The 17,112-nt window shown below is 39.2% G+C and overlaps 1 protein-coding gene across 1 annotated transcript in view; it reads left to right on the top strand.

The window, feature by feature from the left end:
- Positions 1–4,899: 4,899 nt before the first annotated feature.
- LOC129654239 (complement factor H-like) overlaps positions 4,900–17,112 on the top strand; it is a 143,035-nt gene continuing 130,822 nt past the window's right edge. Inside the window, 1 exon segment of the mRNA XM_055583756.1 lies at positions 4,900–4,978. Within this exon segment, the coding sequence (XP_055439731.1) occupies positions 4,900–4,978 (79 nt within the window).

Below are 17,112 nucleotides of genomic sequence, written 5' to 3'. Positions count from 1 at the left end.
CTTTTGAATATGCTATCTAGGTTGGTCATAACTTTTCTTCCAGGGAGTAAGCGTCTTTTAATTTCATGGCTGCAGTCACCATCTGCAGTGATTTTGGAGCCCAAAACAATAAAGTCTGACACTGTTTCCACTGTTTCCTCATCTATTTGCCATGAAGTGATGGGACCAGATGCCGTGATCTTCGTTTTCTGAATGTTGAGCTTTAAGCCAACTTTTTCACTCTCCACTTTCACTTTCATCAAGAGGATTTTTAGTTCTTCTTCACTTTCTGACATAAGGATGGTGTCATCTGCATATATGAGGTTTTTGATATTTCTCCCAGCAATCTTGATTCCAGCCTGTGCTTCTTCCAGCCCAGCGTCTCTCATGATGTACTCTGCATATGAGTTAAATAAGCAGGGTGACAACATACAGCCTTGACATACTCCTTTTCCTATTTGGAACCAGTCTGTTGTTCCATGTCCAGTTCTAACTGTTGTTTCCTGACCTGCATGTAGGTTTCTCAAGAGGCAGGTCAGGTGGTCTGGTATTCCCATCTCCTTTAGAATTTTCCACAGTTTATTGTGATCCACATAATCAAAGGCTCTGGCATAGTCAGTAAGCAGAAATAGATGTTTTTCTGGAACTCTCTTGCTTTTTCAACGATCCAGCAGATGTTGGCAATTTGATCTCTGGTTCCTCTGCCTTTTCTAAAACCAGCTTGAACATCTGGAAGTTCATGGTTCACATATTGCTGAAGCCTGGCTTGGAGAATTTTGAGCATTACTTTACTAACGTGTGAGATGAGTGCAATTGTGTGGTAGTTTGAGCATTCTTTGGCATTGCCTTTCTTTGGGATTGGAATAAAAACTGAGCTTTTCCAGTCCTGTGGCCACTGCTGAGTTTTCCAAATTTGCTGGCATATTGAGTGCAGCACTTTCACAGCATCATCTTTCAGGATTTGGAATAGCTCAACTGGAATTCAATCACCTCCACTAGCTTTGTTCGTAGTGATGCTTTCTAAGGCCCACTTGACTTCACATTCCAGGGTGTCTGGCTCTAGGTCAGTGATCACACCATCATGATTATCTGGGTCATGAAGATCTTTTTTGTACAGTTCTTCTGTGTATTCTACCATCTCTTCTTAATATCTTCTGCTTCTGTTAGGTCCATACCATTTCTGTCCTTTATCGAGCCCATCTTTGCATGAAATGTTCCCTTGTTATCTCTAATTTTTTTGAAAAGATCTTTAGTCTTTCCCATTTTGTTGGTTTCCTCTATTTCTTTGCATTGATCGCTGAGGAAGGCTTTCTTATCTCTTCTTGCTATTCTTTGGAACTCTGCATTCAGATGTTTATATCTTTCCTTTTCTCCTTTGCTTTTTGTTTCTTTTCTTTTCACAGCTATTTGTAAGGCCTCCTCAGACAGCCATTTTGCTTTTTTGCATGTCTTTTCCATGGGGATGGTCTTGATCCCTGTCTCCTGTACAATGTCACAAACCTCCATCCTACGGATGGCACTCTATCAGGCACTCATCAGGCACTCTATCTAGTAGATCTAGTCCCTTAAATCTATTTCTCACTTCCACTGTATAATCATAAGGGATTTGATTTAGGTCATACTGAATGGTCTAGTGGTTTTCCCTACTTTCTTCAATTTAAGTCTGAATTTGGTAGTAAGGAGTTCATGATCTGAGCCACAGTCAGCTCTTGGTCTTGTTTTTGTTGACTGTACAAAGCTTCTCCATCTTTGGCTGCAAAAAATATAATCAGTCTGATTTCGGTGTTGACCATCTGGTGATGTCCATGTGTGTCAGGAAGCATTTAACAGGAGGCTTCCTATATGCTGTTTTGGATCTGTCAGGAATTCTCTGTTCCTTATTAATTCCTGAATATTCAGCAATTAAGAGGAGAGGCAAGCCTCTCCCGGGGGCTGAAGAATCCAGGGATTTCCTTCATTAGTGTTTCTACATGGTGCTAAGTACCCTCTTCCTTCTTGTGTACGATACGGTAAAAGTGATTGTTTACAAATCTCTCCCTTTAATATGGATTGCTATGTTTTGTAAGTCTGTAATTTTAATCTTTATCTTTGGTGAGAATAACTACTTTGTAAGACGGTATATATGCCCACACCATGTTGATTAAAACACCTTTGCTCCATCAGAGCTCTGGTCCCCGTATATTTTTTGTCTGTCTGTCTGTCTCTCTCTTTCAGGCTGATCCCCTGGAGCACATAGGCCCTCTGAGTTCACTTTCCTGCCCGGGCTTCTAAGACCCTCTCAAGAAAGTGCTCTGAGCCTTCAGTCCATCGAGAGGGTGCCTGAGGCCTCCGTGGAAAGAGCAAGCCCCGTTCCAGGGGCTTTATTGGCTTTTTTCATAAACCAAGTAATATCAGCCTCTTTCTCTCCTTTACTTTCTTATCATTGACTCTGGACCACCAGGTTCTGGCCCATTAAAGGACCTCAACACATGTGTAGAGTCTTCTCTTGTGTTGTTGGAAGAGGCTGTTTGCTGTGACCAGTGCGTTCTCTTGGCAAAACTCTATTAGCCTTTGCCCTGCTTCATTCTGTATTCCAAGGCCAAATTTGCCTGTTACTCCCAGTGTTTCTTGACTTCCTACTTTTGCATTCCAGTCCCCTATAATGAAAGGACATCTTTTTTGGGTGTTAGTTCTAAAAGGTCTTGTATGTCTTCATACAGTATGCTGCTGCTGCTGCTGCTGCTAAGTCGCTTCAGTCGTGTCCGACCCTGTGCGACCCCATAGATGGCAGTCCACCAGGGTCCGCCGCCCCTGGGATTCTGAAAGCAAGAACACTGGAGTGGGTTGCCATTTCCTTCTCCAGTGCATGAAAGTGAAAAGTGAAAGTGAAGTTGCTCAGTCATGTCTGACTCTTAGTGACCCCATGGACTGTAGCCTACCAGACTCCTCCATCCATGGGATTTTCCAGGCAAGAGTACTGGAGTGGGTTGCCATTACCTTCTCCTGTCATACAGTATACTAACCAATATATATGGAATTTAGAAACATCGTAATGATAATCCCATATGCAAGAAAGCAAAAGAGACACAGATACATAGAACAATCTTTTGGACTCTGTGGGAGAAGGTGAGGGTGGGATGATCTGAGAGAATATACTGAAACATGTATATTATCATAGGTGAAACAGATCATCAGTCCAGGTTTTATGCATGAGACAGGGTGTTCAGGGCTGGTGTACTGGGATGACACAGAGGGATGGGATGGGGAGGGAGGTGGGAGGGGGGTTCAGAATGGGGAACACATGTAAACTCATGGCTCATTCATGTCAATGTATAACAAAAACCACTACAATATTGTAAAGTAATTAGCCTCCAATTAAAATAAATAAATTTAAAAAAAAGAATGGAGACTAGAGTTGGAGGAGTCAATTTCTGTGATTTCAGACTATAGTACAAAGCTATAGTCATCTAGAGAGCATGGCAATGGCACAAAAACAGAAGTAAAGAACAATGGAACAAGATAGAAAGCCGAGAGAGAAACCCACACATCCATGGGCACCTTATCTCTGAAAAAGGAGGCAAGAATATACAATGGGGAAAATATAGTCTCTCCAATAACTGATGCTGGAAGAACTGGACAACTACGTGCAGAAGAATGATTAGAAAACTTCATAACACTATACACAAAGATAAACACAAATGGATAAAAGCTAAATGTTTTCAATTTAAGACCAGACACTATAAAACTCTTAGAAGAACACATAGGCAGAATAGTGTATGACATAAATTGCAGCATGATCTTTCATGACTCACCTCCTAAAATAATGGAAATAAAACCAAAAATAAATAAGTGGGACATAATTAAACTTTTAAGACTTTTCACAGCAAAGGAATCTATAAACAAAGTGAAAAGATATCCTGGAAAATCCCATGGACAGAGGAGCCTGGTGGTCTGCAGTCCTCAGGATGGAACAAAGTAATAGCAAAGGAAACAATTTCTGAATTATTAATTTCCAAATTATGCAAGCAGCTCATACAACTCAATACCAGAAAAACAAACAAGCCCATCAGAAAGTGGGCAAAATACCTAAACAGACATTTCTCCAAAGAAGACCTACAGATGGCTAATAAATCCATGAACAGCACTCATTATTAGAGACATGCTAATCAAAGCTACTACGAGATATCACCTCACACCAGACCAAATGGCCATAATAAAAAATTTCATAAAGAAGAAGTGTTGAAGAGGGTCTGGAGAAAGGGAACCTTTCTGCACTTCTGGTGGGAATGTAAATTGATACAGCCACTATGGCAGATAGTATGGACATTCCTTAAAACTAGTAATAAAACCACCCTATGGCCTACCAATACAACGACCAGGTATATACCCTGAAGAAATCAAAACTAAAAAAGACACCTGTACTGTTCATTATGGCACTATATACGATAGACATGCATGCAAACAACCTAGATATCCGTTGACAGTTGAATAGACAAAGAAGCTATGGTACACATATACAATGGAATACTGCTGCTGCTGCTAAGTCGCTTCAGTCGTGTCTGACTCTGTGCGACCCCAGAGACGGCAGCCCACCAGGCTCCCCCGTCCCTGGATTCTCCAGGCAAGAACACTGTAGTGGGTTGCCACTTCCTTCTTCAATGCATGAAAGTGAAAAGTGAAAGTGAAGTCGCTGAGTCGTGTCTGACTCTTAGCGACCCCATGGACTGCAGACCACCAGGCTCCTCTGTCCATGGAATTTTCCAGGCAAGAGTACAGGAGTGGGGTGCCATTGCCTTCTCCGACAATGGAAACTACTCAGTCATAAAAAGGAGTGCATTTTGAGTCAGTTCTGATGAGGTGGATGAACCTAGAGCCTATTATACAGAGTGAAGTAAGTGAGGAAGAGAAAAACCTGTATTGTATATTAATGTACTTATAAGCATGGTACTGATGAACCTGTTCACAGAGCAGCAATGGAGATACAGGCTTATGGACAAGGGTGAGGGAGAAGAGGGAGAGGGTGAGATGAATGGAGAGAGCAGAATGGATGCATATATAGTAACATATGTAAACAGATACCAACGGGAATTTGCTGTATGACTCAGGGAACACAGACCAGGGCTCTGTAATAACCTAGATGGGGTGGGAATGGGTGAGAGGTGGAGGGAGATTCATGAAGGAGGGGATAAATGTACAACTATGGTTAATTCATTTTGATGTATGACAGATTCAAACCAATATTGTAATGCAATCATGAATCAATTAAAACAAATAAATATATTTTAAAAAGAAAAGAAGCCGGAAGTTCTCCCCTAAAACTTTAAGAAATGGCACAGTTCAGTTACTCATACAAGGTCAGGTTTCAGGTTTGCTGTTGGTCAATCAGTAACAAGTGTCTGACTCTGTGACCCCATGGACTGTAGCATGCCAGGCTCCTCTGTCCTCTACTGTCTCCTGAAGTCTTTCCTGTCCATTGAGTAGTGATGATAGCTAACACATCTCATCCTCTGCCATCTCCTTCTTTTGCCTTCAATCTTTCTCAGCATCAGGGTCTTTTCCAATGAGTCAGCTCTTTGTACCAGGTGGCCAGAGTATTGGAGCTTCAGCTTCAGCATCACTCCTTCCAATGAATATTCAGGATTGATTTCCTTTAGGATTGACTGGTTTGATCTTACACTTCAAAGACTCTTAAGAGTCTCCTTCAGCACTGCAATTCAAAAGCATAATTTCCTCAGTGCTCAACTTTCTTTATGGTGCAACTCTCAGATCCATACATGACTACTGGAAAAGCCATAACTTTGCCTGGATGGGCCTTTGTCAGGAATCTGATGTCTCTGCTTTCAGTACACTGTCTCAATGACTGCAGCCATGAAATTAAAACATGCTTGCTCCTTTAAAGAGAGTTATGACAAACCTAGACAGGTGTCAAGTTAGTAAATGGTACTTATGAAGAACAGGGAAGCCTGGTATAAGGCAGTCCATGGGGTTGCAAAGAGTCAGACACGACTGAGTGACTGAACAACAACAACCACCACATATGAAGGAAACAGTGGGAGGGAAGACAAGAAGCTTAATTGAAACTGTGCAAAATTCACTTTGTGAAATTGAACATTTTCAGTTACCACACTTAGCTGTAAGTTTATTTCCACTGAGGACAAGTCTATTTGTTATCCCAACTGAAATATGCTATTCAAGTGGTTTGATGATCTTTTCTATCATGATGTGTATTTTTTTCCCCATACTTGCAAGCAATTCTCCAACACAAGCTGGGTATGCTACAATTTAGTACATAATAATACCATCTACCTGAAACAGCTTCAGATCCCAGAGGATAAGGGCCTAGTCCCACAAACATGCCACCCTCCCCACTTCAGAAGCCTATCACAAATCCACATGACCATGCACTTCTGGTCTAATCATTAAGATTGGAGGTAGCTACAACTTCATCTTCAGGTTCAGTTACTTGCTAGTGTGGCCCCTGGAACTCAAAATAAACTAATTAGATTAACTCATGACCAGCCAGATGGAAGGGAGGCGCAGGGCAAGGTGTGATAGAAGTTAGCAGAAGACAGCAGGAACCTACTAAGTGCAGAGCTTCCATGCTCTTCCAGGGCTCCACACTCCAAGTTCCTCTAAGCTATGAGTCCTGGAGGTTCTCAGAACCAAGGCATCACTACATGGGCATAAATTATTTATTTACTCACCATTGCTAACTGATGAAACCTCCAGTCCCTTGCCCTTCACTGGACATCAGGAGGGTGGGATCTTTGTTTCAACCATCTAGTCATACGGATGGTTCCCTGGGGAACTAGCCTCCATCATTAGAAGATTTCCAAAAGTCACTATATTAACATAACAAAAGACATATAGGAAATTCCAAGAGTTTCTAGAGTTCTGTGCCCCAAAAGGGGACAAAGACCAACTATATCTTTTTTTATTGAAAATCACAACATCACAAACCCTAACAGTGTTCTAAGTTTGTTAGGATGCTAACATATTGGCACTGTATCATATCAATGGCTATAAAATGATTGAACAAAAACATTTTCTATTTGTCTTTGCAAGAACTTTATTTCTTGTATTTCTTTTTTAACCAAGTATTAGTGTTAGGTTGTGTTGATTATAATTTTGTCTGCATTTGTTAAGATGTACAATCACTAATAACATTCTTTTTCCAGGCTTACGTTTTCTTATTCTGCCAAGTGCAAGGTTTAGGTCATAGTATAAGGTCTTTTCACCAGAAATATGGATATTTCCCTTTCCTGGAAGTGGAAAGTAACTATCTGTTATCTTAAGATTGAACTGTCATTGAACTGTCAGGCACAGAAATCAATATGAACACAGGCTGGGGACATTGAACTCAGCCACCAAACGGTCATTGTCTGTTACTACATCATGTGGACAGGAAATTATATTTGGATAAGGATATTCTCTGAGCCTTCTCCTTTGCACTTTTCTATGTTCCTATAAAGGTTAATAGAAGACAGCAGTAACCGATTAAGTGTGAGCTCCCTCTAGATTCTGACCACTTGGAAATGAAGTTTAGGTTAACCCCACAAGGAAAGGGACATGGACTTTTTCATTTCTGGCTGAATACAAGGCAGATATACTATCAGGTGTAGAAAAACGAATTTATAATTTCAACAGAGTCTACTTTTGACTCTGCTTTGAGGTTTGCTTCATTGTGCTTTCTAGTTTGATTCTTGTAAATATACTTGTAAATTTTTAACTACGTTTTCCTCTTTGCCCTTATGGTTTTAAAGAAAAATCATTCCCTTTTCAATACGATATTGTAAAGTTAAAAAAAAAAAAGAAAAATCATTCCCTTTTTAAAAATACAAGACACCTGTGTGGAGATGTGAGTAAATTAAACAAGGTAATAATGTCACCAAATATAAATAAGGTGACTCTTGGAAGTTTTGCCTTCAGTCTATAGAAAGGGAACAAAGGAATCTTCATTTTAGGAGATGGATTTAATATTGTTGTGTTGAAGCATCATTGTTGTTATTGTGGTGGACAATGGTGAACTACACTGATTATTTACTGGTGTTGCCAAGCACTGAATCCACCTTCTACACACTGCTATGCCCTCTTAGAGGTTAGCACTTATAAACTATGTTTCACACTCTTTGGTTTGCAGGTTTTCCCTGAGTTTTGCCCATAGATTGGAGTGGGAAATCAGAAACAAGAAGATTTCTCCAGCTCTACCAGTGAGGCAGTTACCCACAGTAGTTAGAGACACAGATCTGGTGAGACATCTCCACGTGGAGATCTGGTGATCCAGAGAGAAAATCCTGTTAGATTCCTGCTAGCCTGTTCTTCTCTAGACCCAGAACTAACAGCAAAACCGTATCTCCAACAACAGAGGGGTGGTTGCAAGCTGAAGGTACATCCAGGAGCAGTAGAACGTCATGTTTCTGGATCTAGCACAAGTTTCCCAACCTGGTAAGTTTTTATTGTGATTTGGACTTTTTGCATTGTGCAATGTCCTTTATTCCTCTGTGTGCTTGGTCGTGAGCTTATTCACTCACTCCTTTCAGACTCCTTGCAACCTCATGGACAGTAGCCCATCAGGCTCCTCTGTCCAAGGAATTCTTCAGACAAGAGTACTGCAGTGGATCTCTATGACCTCCTCCAGGGGATCTTCCTGAGCCAGAGATCCAACCTGCATCTCCTGTGTCTCCTGCATTGCAGGCGGATTCTTTACCTGCTGAGCCATTTGTTCCTTTCAGTTCAGTTCTGTTCAGTTGCTCAGTTGTGTCTGACGCTTTGAGACCTCATGAATCACAGCACACCAGGCCTCCCTGTCTATCACCAACTTCCAGGGTTCACTCAAACTCATGTCCATCGAGTCGGTGATGCCATCCAGCCATCTCATCCTCTGTCATCCCCTTCTCCTCCTGTCCCCAATCCCTCCCAGCATTAGAGTCTTTTCCAGTGAGTCAACTCTTTGCACGAGGTGGCCAAAGTATTGGAGTTTCAGCTTCAGCATCAGTCCTTCCAATGAACACCCAGGACTGATCTCCTTTAGGATGGACTGGTTGGAGCTCCTTGCAGTCCAAGAGATGTGCAAGAGTGTTCTCCAACACCACAGTTCAAAAGCATCAATTCTTCGGCACTCAGCTTTCTTCACAGTCCAAATCTCACATCCAAACATGGCCACTGGAAAAACCATAACCTTGACTACATGGACCTTTGTTGGCAAAGTAATATCTCTGCTTTTGAATATGCTATCTAGGTTGGTCATAACTTTCCTTCCAAGGAGTAAGCGTCTTTTAATTTCATGGCTGCAATCACCATCTGCAGTGATTTTGGAGTCCAAAAAATTCTTGTTAAATCTAAATTCTAACCTCATAATACTCTGTCTCACTCTCCACGTCTCTCCCTGTCTCTTTCTCCTCCAAGCCTGGACAATTGTAGTGCATAAACCAGGTTTAGTTTCTTAGGTCACTCTGATTAGGTGTGCTCCTTGTATACGGACAGAATAAGGTTAAATCAGTTGAAGGACCCTTTCTTTATTAGACAATTTCACACTGTACATGCTTATAGATATGACTCATGTTTGGTGTAAACTTTGGTATAGCATCTTATGTGGATATATACACTCCTCTCCTTTTGTGCTTTTACACTTACTTTTTAAAAAAAATTTTATTTTATTTTTTAACTTTACAATAATGTATTTGTTTTGCCATATATCGAAATGAATCCTCCACAGGCATCCATGTGTTCCCCATCCTGAACCCTCCTCCCTCCTCCCTCCCAATACCATCCCTCTGGGTTGTCCCAGTGCACCAGCCCCAAGCATCCAGTATCGTGCATTGAACCTGGACTGGCGACTCGTTTCCTATAAGATATTATACATATTTCAAAGCCATTCTCCCAAATCATTGCACCCTCTCCCTCTCCCACAGAGTCCAAAAGACTGTTCTGTACATCAGTGTCTCTTTTGCTGTCTCGTATACAGGGTTATTGTTACACTTACTTTGTTATCTGAGAAAGTATTGTGTCTTTTCTATATGTCTAAACCTGTATAGTACATTTCATAGAACACCATTCCTGTTTTCATTATACTCAACTATTTGACATCTTACTGCCAGGTGTAAGTGGGATGTTTGTACACTCACCTACTTCTCAGTGGTCAGTGTTATATTCCATTCATCTCTTCCTTCTCCTGCCATGATTTGGTTACATTCTTTCTACTTTGCAGAATATTTAATTCATACAAATATGTCTATCCATGCCCCAGTTCTTATTTCAGTCTCAGTTCTGGAAAAAATATACAAAATGTTTAAGATCATGATATTGCCTATTTCCCACATCATCTTTTGAAATGTATATTAAAGCAAAAAGAGTCTCAGAATCTTCAAGGCCCCTTCCTGCCTTGCCCACAAAATAATTAAAACAAAACAAAACCCTTCTTTAGAGACTGAACAGTGCCATCTGGTGGAATAAGCTTCACTTGTTGTTCAGTCACTTGTGTCCCACTATTTGCAACCCCTTGGACAGCACCTCACCAGGCTTTCTTGTCTCTCACTATCTCTCGGAGTTTGCTCAAATTCATACCCATTGGGTCAATGATGCCATCCAGTCATCTCACCCTCTATCAACCCCTTCTCCTCCTGCCCTCAATCTTTCCCAACATCAGGGTCTTTTCCAATGAGTTAGCTCTTCACATCAGGTGGCCAAAGTATTGGAGCTTCAGCTTCAGCATCAGTCCTTCCAATGGATATATAGGGTGGATTTCCTTTAGGATTGACTGGTTTCATTTCATTGCCCTCCAAGGGACTCTCAGGAGAACACCACTGTTTGAAAGCAACAATTCTTTGGCACACAGCCTCCTTTATGATCCAACTCTCACATCCATACATGAGTACTGGAAAAACCATAGCTTGACTATACAGGCCTTTTTTGGCAAAGTGATGGTTTTTAAAATTCTATCTACATTTGTCATAGCTTTTCTTCCAAGGATCAGGATTTTTTTTCTTTTTAATTTTGAGGCTGCAGTAACTCTTGTCAGTGATTTTTGAGTCCTCAAAAATGAAATCTGTCTCTATTTCCATTGTTTCCCCATCTATTTCCCATGAAGTGATGGGAATGGATGCCATAATCTTAGCTTTTTCATGTTGAGGTTTAAGCCAGCTTTTTCATTCTATTCTTTCTCCTTCATCAAGAGATTCTTCAGTTCATCTTGACTCTCTGGAAAGAGCTGGTGTCATCAGCACATCTGAGGTTGTTAATATTTATCTGGCAATCTTGATTTCAGTTTGTGAGTCATCCACCCCAGCATTTCGCATGATGTACTCCACATAAAGTTAAATAACAGGGTGACAATATACAGCCTTGATGTACTCCTATCCCAACTTGGAACTGGCTCATTGTTCCATGTCTGGTTCTAACTCTTGATTCTTGACCTGCGTACAGGTATCCGAGGTGGTCTGGAATGCCAGTCTCTTGAGTTTTCCACAGTTTGTTGTGGTCCACAAAGTCAAAGGCTTTAGTGTAGTTAGTGAAGCAGAAATATATGTTTTTCTCAAAATCCCTTGCTTTATCTATGATCTAACGGATGCTGGCAATTTGATCTCTGGTTCTTCCTCCTTTTCTAAATCCAGCTTATAGATCTGGAAGTCTCAGTTCAGTTCACATACTGTTGAAGCTTAGCTTGAAATATTTTGAGCATTATATTGCCAATATGTGAAATGAACATAATTATGTGATAGTTTGAACATTCTTTGGCATTGTCCTTCTTTGAAATTAGAAAAAAAAATTGACCTTTTCCAGTCCTGGAGCCTCTGCTGAGTTTTCCAAATTAGCTGGCATACTGAGTGCAACACTTTATTGGCATTAGCTTTTAGAATTTGAAATAGCACAGCTGGAACTCCATCACCTCCACTAGCTTTGTTTGTAGTAATGCTTCCTCAGGCCCACTTGACTTCACATTCCAGGATTTCTGGCTCTAGGTGAGTGATCACACCATCATGGTTATCTGGGTCATTAAGACCTTTTTTGTACAGATTTTCTATATATTCCTGCCACCTCTTCTTAATATCTTCTGCTTCTATTAGGTCCAACTGTTTCTGTCCTTCAGTGCCCATCTTTGCATGAAAAGTTCCTTTTGTATCTCTAATTTTCTTGAAAAGATCTTTAGTCTTTACCATTCTATTGCTTTCCTCTATTTCTTTGCATTGTTCACTTAAGGATGCTTTCTTATCTCTTCTTTCTATTCTTTCGAACTCTTCATTCAGGTGAAATAAGGTAGAGTCCTTATTTAAGGTGCCCCTTACATCATGGAGGCAGTTCCCTGATGGCTCAACGTTTAAAGAATCTGCCTGCAATGCAGGAGACACAAGAAACACTGGTTTAATTCCTGGGTTGTGAAGATTCTGTGGAGGAGGAAATGGAAATCCTCACCCTTATTCTTGCCTGGAAAATCTCATGGACAGAGGAGACTGGCGGGCTAAAATCCAAAGGATAGCAAAAGTCAGACACGACTGGGTGACTAAGCATGTAACTATAGCCACGGAATGTGTGCATCTGTATATCAATAGTGTCCTATGAGTTCTTGCACATTTAAAATATTTTCTGTAGTTTAATACTTGGCTGTCTGGTTGTATGGATATAAAACTCTTGGTTTTCATTTTCTTTTCTTAACTTTTATGAAAATGCTATTCTATTATTGCCTTGGTCTTTTAGTTTCTTTGGAGAATTCTAAAGTCCTTCTATTTTCCCCTTCCTTTTAGTCACCTAGGGCTCTAAGGAACTTCCCATTACCTTTACAGAGAAGACATTTTTAATGTGGCTATTCTAAATATGCAATATGATGAGTCTCATAAAATATATATAGTTATGTCGTGGTTTAGTTGACAGGCTGTGTCCAACTCTTGCAATCCCATGGACTGTAGCCTGCCAAGCTCCTCTGTCCATGGTATTTCCCAGGCAAGAATACTGGAGTAGGTTTCCATTTCTTTCCCAATACATCTATACAACTACTCTATAATCAAGATGTAGAATATTTTCATCATCTCAAATGTTCCTTCATCCCTTTTGAAGTCTCACCATCTTCCATAAGTACACTATTTCTTTTTGGAGTGGAGGTTTGGGTTCAATGAAAAATGAACTTCTGAAGAAAAATGATAACTTTTAACTTTTTCTTTTTTTTTCAACATTCTTTTATTGATAAACATTAAAACAATCTGTAGTTTTCTGTATGAAAACATAAGTTGTATGGAAATTTTAGCTTATGGAAATGTCCATAACTATTTTTATAGAAAGTATCCATAAAAAAAGAAACATTAAAATGTTTAAAGTGAAAATAACACCCCATTCACAAATTTGTTTAATTTTTCATATAGGATTTCATATTATTCAGTAGAATCTAGTATTACCAATAGCCCCAAATTCTTGTGTTTGGGGATAAAGACTCAAGGCTCTCTCAAGTCCTTTTGATTTGAGACATAAGATGTGTCCTCTGGATTGGATTCTAACTTTTAAATTTACATTTTATTCTGAAAATGGTAATTTTTTAAGCAAAGTTAAACATATAAATAGCTAAACACCTAAAGTTAATCTGATTGATAATTTTTTTAACACACATGTATGCCTGTGTGACTATTAGTTAGTTAGTTAGTTAGTTAGTTCAGTCACTCAGTCGTGCCCGACTCTGCGACTCCATGAATCGCAGCACGCCAGGCCTCCCTGTCCATCACCAACTCCTGGAGTTCACTCAGACTCACGTCCATCGAGTCAGTGATGCCATCCAGCCATCTCATCCTCTGTCGTCCCCTTCTCCTCCTGCCCCCAATCTGTCCCAGCATCAGAGTCTTTTCCAGTGAGTCATCTCTTCGCATAAGGTGGCCAAAGTCCTGGAGCCTCAGTTTCAGCATCACCCAGGACTAAATTGAGTAAATGTCCAGCACATCATCAGGTTTCCTTGTGTTTCTTCCCATTCTGTACCACACCTTACCTCGTAGGCACCACCTTCATGATGAGGTTTTCCACCTTTTGAAAGCCTACCAATGAAATTATAAGATATGTACTTAGTGAGTGTGTTTGATTTTTTCCATTTACATGAGCTGTGTGATTATCCCAAACTGCTATCATTTTCTAAATTAGTGAATATTAATCAGTTGTATGAAAATGCTACAAATGTTTTATCCATTTTCTGAATGTTCATGGGAACCATTTACATTTTTGCCATTTATGAATAAAGCTGCAATGAAGAATTCTGTATGTGTCTTTTTAAGGGGATGCACTCCAGATCCTCTGGTGAGGGAGAGATTAAGGGGATAAACTTTCAGGTGCAAAATAGATGAGTCATAAACATGAAATATTCAGTGTGGAGCATATAGTCAATAATTATGCAATTTTAAAAATCTTGCTAGATTGTAACTAGACTTACTGTGGCAATTATTTTGAAATGGACAGAAACATGGAGTCACTACACTGTGTAACAGAAAGTAACACAATGTTGTAGTTGTAGGCCAACTGTACTTAAAAGAACAAACAAATACTTTGAAAAAGAGATCTCATTTGTGGTTACCATAGGCTAGGGCTGGAGATTGGAGAAGGCAATGGCACCCCACTCCAGTACTCTTGCCTGGAAAATCCCATGGACGGAGGAGCCTGGTGGGCTGCAGTCCATGGGGTCGCTGGGAGTCGGGCACGACTGAACGACTTCACTTTCACTTTTCACTTTCATGCATTGGAGAAGGAAATGGCAACCCACTCCAGTGTTCTTGCCTGGAGAATCCCAGGGACGGTGGAGCCTGGTGGGCTGCCGTCTATGGGGTCGCACAGAGTCAGACACGACTGAAGCGACTTAGCAGCAGCAGGGCTGGAGATAGGGGAACTGGATGAAGCCAGTCAAAAGGTACCAACTTCCTGCTGTGAGATAGATTAGTACGAAGGATGTAGTGTGTAACATGGTTAATATGACTAATTCTGCTGTATCTGAAGTATGAAAGTTAAGAGGATGGTAAGTCCTGAGTTCTCATCACAAATTCTTTTTTTCTTTAATTTTATATCTATATGAGATGATGGATATTCACAAACCTTACTGTTGTAATTATTTCATGATATATGTAAATTACATCATTAGGCCATACACCTGAAACTTATGCAGTGCTTTATGTAAATTATACGTTAACAAAATTGGAAAAATTGATAATCATAAAACCCACACATAAATAGCATGTAAAGGAAGGGATTGTGCTATAATTGATATGATTGTTTTTAAGCTCTACTATATATATATTTTTAAAATCTATTCACTTTCCCAAGTCCATGAAAATACGGATGACCCAAATGGCTGGGAAAAACCTCACCTACTCTCCTGAAATATAGTATTGAAAGTTAGTATCTGATATATGGCTTTGGAGCCAGTCCATATTAGCCACAGAAAGTTGTGCACTTAGGTATCAGGTGATGAATACAATAACTTATTGTGAAACTACCAACAGAAACAAGTTAGGGACATTTCAAAACTTTGAACGTTGATATTTATTAATGACACTAATTAACTAGCATCATTGTAATGCATAAATTCAGTTACACTAGGTAACTGCAAATGAAGCAGATTTTTGAACCCTAAATAGTGCAACTGGAGTATTTGTGTGAATGTACCACTGGGAAAATCTAACATGTTGTTGTTGATCAGTGTCCTTCTCACCTTGTGGTTTTACACTGCTCATGGACAGGGTAAGTTGAAACAGATGTGAACACACAGATCTACTTTCTTTTGTGTGTATTTTTGATTGAATAAACTGGTTAAAATAGTCTGTACTGTGAGATAACCATAAGAATACCTTAATGGAAAAATGATCAGATATTCACCTAAAAGGGGAAAACAAAATGATTACTTTTCAATGTCATCTGAGTTCCACAGTGCAAAAAGGTACTCTATGTAGATTATGGGGTCATGTGAATACACTCATGAAAATTTGAATAGATAATGGGTCAGAGAAAAGTAGACTATAATTCCAGAATGTTTAGGAGATTCTTACTTGTAATATGAGAAAGCTCTGGAGAACAATGGTTATTTTTATACTTTTACATATGGTGATTTTTGCAGGTTCAAATCTCATTTTAAATATGTTCAGTTGACTGTATTGTGATTATAGCTTAATAAATCTATTAAAGGTCATTAACATCACTGTTAGTTTTTAAAAACCAGCTTAGGTACCAGACATATTTTCCTTTTACAAAATGTGGAATACGGTCTTAATTTCCAGTGTAGTGCCAATATATTTAGAATTATTTTCAGAGAGAAATGTAAATGTTGACAACCTTAAAAAAACTTGTCTCTTTTATTTTTAAACTTATAAGTTCTTTTCATTAATTATCTATTTTTTTATACAATAAGTGTATATATGTCAGGCTCAATCTCCCAATTCATCCCTCTACTTTTGGGCCCCCTTGTATCCATACATCCATTCTCTATGCCTATATCTCTATTTTTGCTTTGCAAATAAGTTCATCTGTAGCATTTTTCTAGATTCCATATATAAGCATTATTATACAATATTTATTTTTCTCTTTCTGACCTGCTTCACTCTATATGACAGTCTCTAGGTCTATCCATGTCTATGCAAATTGCACAATTTCATTGCTTTTTATGGCTAATATTTCATTGTATATATGCACCACTTCTTCTGCATCTATTCTGCTGTTGATGGACATTTAGTTTGATTCCATGTCATGGCTATTGTGAATAAAATAGATAACTAATGAGAACTTACTGTGTATCATAGGCAGCTCCCCTCAATGCTCTCTGGTGACATGACATATATATATATATATTCATATAATGATTCGTTTTGATGTGCAGCAGAAGCTAACCCAACATTTTAAAGCAACTCCAATAAAAATGAAAAACAAAAGTCAAATTATATAAATGTATTAATATAAGTAATTAAATCATATTAAAAACAAAGATTTTACTCCAAAATATAAAACGTATATGTTCTTCATTATGATGTTTTTGTCTTTCATTTTCTTTAATAATCCATTTGTCTTCAAGTTTTTGTAAATGAAAACTGTAATGAGTTTTATGATACCTTGTGAAACTCAAGGTGTGAATAGAATATGCATCACTCTGCATTATTCATCTCATAATTTGTTGCATGTTATTTTAGTCCATTTGGCAATTTTCTTCATGAA

This window comes from Bubalus kerabau, chromosome 5 (assembly GCF_029407905.1).
Source record: "Bubalus kerabau isolate K-KA32 ecotype Philippines breed swamp buffalo chromosome 5, PCC_UOA_SB_1v2, whole genome shotgun sequence".
Taxonomy (NCBI): Eukaryota; Metazoa; Chordata; class Mammalia; order Artiodactyla; family Bovidae; genus Bubalus; species Bubalus kerabau.
This window is presented reverse-complemented; position numbering and strand designations above follow the sequence as displayed.